The 3,975-nt window shown below is 32.2% G+C and overlaps 1 protein-coding gene across 1 annotated transcript in view; it reads right to left on the bottom strand.

The window, feature by feature from the left end:
• The window catches only part of TRIADDRAFT_62451 (uncharacterized protein), a gene marked incomplete at both ends in the record, with an annotated part of 7,674 nt that extends 4,136 nt beyond the window's left edge, over positions 1-3,538 (bottom strand). Inside the window, 5 exons of the mRNA XM_002118377.1 lie at positions 1,158-1,179; positions 1,519-1,955; positions 2,108-2,259; positions 2,352-2,477; positions 3,439-3,538. Of these exons, the coding sequence (XP_002118413.1) occupies positions 1,158-1,179; positions 1,519-1,955; positions 2,108-2,259; positions 2,352-2,477; positions 3,439-3,538 (837 nt within the window). The remainder of the gene's footprint in view (positions 1-1,157; positions 1,180-1,518; positions 1,956-2,107; positions 2,260-2,351; positions 2,478-3,438) is intronic.
• Positions 3,539-3,975: the final 437 nt, after the last annotated feature.

The raw sequence follows: 3,975 nt of genomic DNA, 5'->3' as shown, positions 1-3,975 counted from the left end.
CATCGAAATCGGTCATAATACTTTGAAGATGCTCATCATTTTCAGCTATTAAAGCATGATAAATAAGATTAGGATAGAAATAGCCATCATCAGGGAAGGTATTCCACTTTCCATCGCACTGCTTACGGTAACCATCGATCAACGTTTTGTTTAAACTCTTGCGATAATCTTGATTGGAATTGTGCGAGTAGAGTCGTTGCTGTAGATAGTCGACCATCAAATCGTGTAGAACACAGTGCGATCTTGACAAAGTAATGGAAATCAATGGGATTAATACTATTTACAGTAGTCAATACAAGGCTATCGATTGTAGCACTGCATTGAGAATTGATACAATTATGGCGTATGTAAAACTATGCATTGAATAGCACTGGCTCGATTATTGAGAAGAACATATTGGGTAGTCATTGCAGATGAATTGGATTACAGAATCAAATTACTTTAGACGATAGCAAATCATAATTTACTATCAAACTAAACAGTAGCTAATAGAAAAGATTAATTAAATAAAAGTAGTATTGGCTAGTTATCACTAAAAGAGAAAAAGAGCCTTATGGAAGAGGGTTAGAATTCAATTTACTGTGTAGAATATTGTGTGCAATGTGCAGTGTGTATACAAGGCTTGCTTTGTAGACATACTTTCGTAGATCGCTTGAAGATGGAAGAGGAAAATAGCAAATGCCGATTGACTACGTTAGGTAAGACAATTTATACTTCACAATATAATATTTGTATTATTAATGATGGAAGTGAAAGCGTCACAACTTCAAATTTTACTAGTAACCTTAATATGGTGATAATGTTGATTTAGTAGATAAAAAAGGCGACAAAACTAATAGCGCAATATTATCAACCTACAACTAACGATTGATAGATATTCTTATTCTGTACAGTATTTGCAGAATTAATATAGCAGCCTATGTACAGTCGTCAAAACATAGAATAGGCAATCATCGTAACTAGTATGACCTTTTTATAAATCGTGATAGAACCCCAATATATTAACAAGTAGATAAAAAAGTATATGTTCTGTATGTTACAGATTGCATATATCCGCTTATTGCACTTGTATTCCAATAACTAAATATATCTACAAGTTATACTCGTTCAATCTGTTCATTCCATACCTATAAGGCATTGCAAAATTACTCCATTACCTTAACTTGGGCATACAGTATTCTAACCAAAATTAACATAAAGCAGATATATGATAGCTTATTCGACATGCAAGTACTGTACAGTCACAATCCATTTAAAATACTTATCAATCTGTTCATTCTATATCTATAACTATATATGCCTACAAGGACACACTAGGTCATGCTTTGAATATTAAAATATAAAGCATTGCAAAATTGGACATCACTCAATTAAGTTAACTTGGATATGCAGTATTCTACTCTACCCCAAAATTAAAAAATAATTAGTTTTCAAACATGATTAATGCTCTAAATGTATAGGAATTTACTTTGTGTCTATTTCAATACATTCTACGAACCGAAATCTGATTAAACTTACTTTTCTTCATCATATGTAAGTAATGATTTGTTATGCATTCTCTTTACGAGAGGACGAGCTTCGATTACATTGTAGTTCCATAACGATGCAATAGATTGAATAGGAATACTGACTCGCTTAAATACAGCTAGTTGCTCAAATAATTGTTTATTCTCATTTTCCAAAGAATTAACACTTAATTCTAAAGTCCCGTATAGATTGAAACCGTAATGAGCTAATTCAATATCTGCAGACTTTTTGGCAATGATATCCTTTGCTTGATTCCACTCTTCATCAGTTTTTAAGTCAAGACCACCAATTAAAGTGATAGCTAATGGTAAACCTTGACAACTGTCGATAACATTCTTGACAACTGGATTTTGACGCAATGTCTGATCATTATCATTAACGGCAAGTAACGCAAGCAGTTCTATAGCTTCATCGTACGTTAGATTTTCCTATACAAGAGAGTATATGAAATAAGAATTGTATTCATCATAATTGTTCGGATAGGTTACTTAATGACAAAATAGAGAAATCATGGCGGTGAAGTTTTCCTCAACGATAACACTATACTGCAATATATAACAAACTGAATTACAAAACTAACCGATAAACGGATGCAGTGATGGTCGAGCTCATTTTCTAGATACTTAAATCGTGAAGTAGAGATTGACTTCTTGGCAAAAGATAAGTATTCGTAATGATCCTTTTTCCAGATATCGTCGAAAATAAATAGCGTCTCGGATAGTCGGCGATTTGCTGTTATAAGAATAATCAAATACCTATTAATGCTGTACCTTAAATATAATTCAAGTTGACATGGAATTACTTATAAAAGGCTCAAAAATCACCTTCTAGACTAGAACTGAGATAAGCACAAATCTCGCTCATAGATTGAATATTCTCTTTCCATTCCATATTAAGTCTGATACCTAATGTCTTCAGTTTCTGGCGTAATTCGATATTAGATATATTGCCTAAATTAAGATAAATATGAATCATCATCGCTGCTTTAAACAAGCATAGCAATTTAACGACCTTCGACAGCGCGTACATTTCAACAAAGTTAAGTTTAAAGGATCTAACAAATATCTATCTCTTTTCCCATCTCATCTTGCGTTTTAGAGCATTTTACTTTATTTGCTCCAGTAGATAAAGGGTTCGTCAATAACATGATAACCCACTTATCGTTAATGCCTAAAGATATAACCCTAACAAAATTATGGTTCGATTTCATTTTATCTCTCGACGTAATATTGCCTAAAAATAGTACACAATCATAATACTTTCCACTACTGGTTAAATATGGCCAAATTTTTTAAAGGGGAAAAATTCCACGGTGTCATGATTTTTAAATCAGGTAACAGTTATTAATTTGAATAGGAATTTATAGTTGATTCTCATGTACTAGAAAGTATACTTTACTGTACTATTAATTATAAATGGTCATCACTTTCAACGTCATTGAATGCGGTAAGGCAACTATTTTACTATATCGTAGTCTGTAATTACCTTTGCTACATTATTTTCATACAAATAAATGCTCTTATTATTATAATTGAACTACGAGTTAAAGTTATCTTACTAGAAGCTCGATAAATATTGAAAAATTAAAAACTATGATCATTACATGGTAGCCTACTTGATGGTATTTACTCATAAAATAAGGTTTGAACTTATTTATCTCTTGGCAATACTTTTATCGATTCCATAAGAACAATGTTCTCATCTCGTACTTCTTATAATTCTTCTAATGGTAATAGCAAATGCTTTCGGTCCGAAGTAGATAAGGGACTGGCGAGGTAAGCTTATGCTCTACTCCAAATTCGAATTGATCAATTTTACAGATACATTGTATGGATAATTGTACAGTAATAGTCGCCCAAATACATTACTTATTAATACTTGAAATATCATCTATAAGACTTACAAACTTACCGATTTTCATCCAGTAACAGCCATTTGATTTAAATAAGCCCTTTTTAGTAGCTTGTCTAACAGACTGGCAAACAGTTGTTGTTTTACCACTACCAGCCATACCATGTATTAAAATTTTACCATTTGACTTGTCTATTTCCTGTAATTGAGTACAAATTTCGTCTACACTTTCCTTCCTTATAACGTAGTGACTGTTTGGAGTCGGAGGAAGCTGTCGAAGAGGAATTTCTAATTGTGGAATGAATTATGTAGTATGGAGAATTTAATAAATTGGAAAGGACATGTCACAATTGCCTTTCGTCTTTAGCGTTGAGCAAGAACGATTATTTTCGCACTATAAATGAAACTCATAGTAAATGTTTATGAAATTAACGGTACAATAACTGGCATATTCAAAACTTGCACTGGATAAACACGACTAGTAAAACTCAACAAACAATATCCTTAATCTAGTAGCAAGAGCGTTTGAACGTCTAATGAATTTCTAAAGTGATTTTTGATATAAAAAAGAATAGGTTTTATCGCAGATTTAACGAA

This window comes from Trichoplax adhaerens, genomic scaffold (genome assembly GCF_000150275.1).
Source record: "Trichoplax adhaerens TRIADscaffold_53 genomic scaffold, whole genome shotgun sequence".
In the NCBI taxonomy this organism is placed as follows: domain Eukaryota; kingdom Metazoa; phylum Placozoa; class Uniplacotomia; order Trichoplacea; family Trichoplacidae; genus Trichoplax; species Trichoplax adhaerens.
Note: the sequence above shows the minus strand (reverse complement) of the source record. Positions and strands in the feature narration are given on the sequence as shown.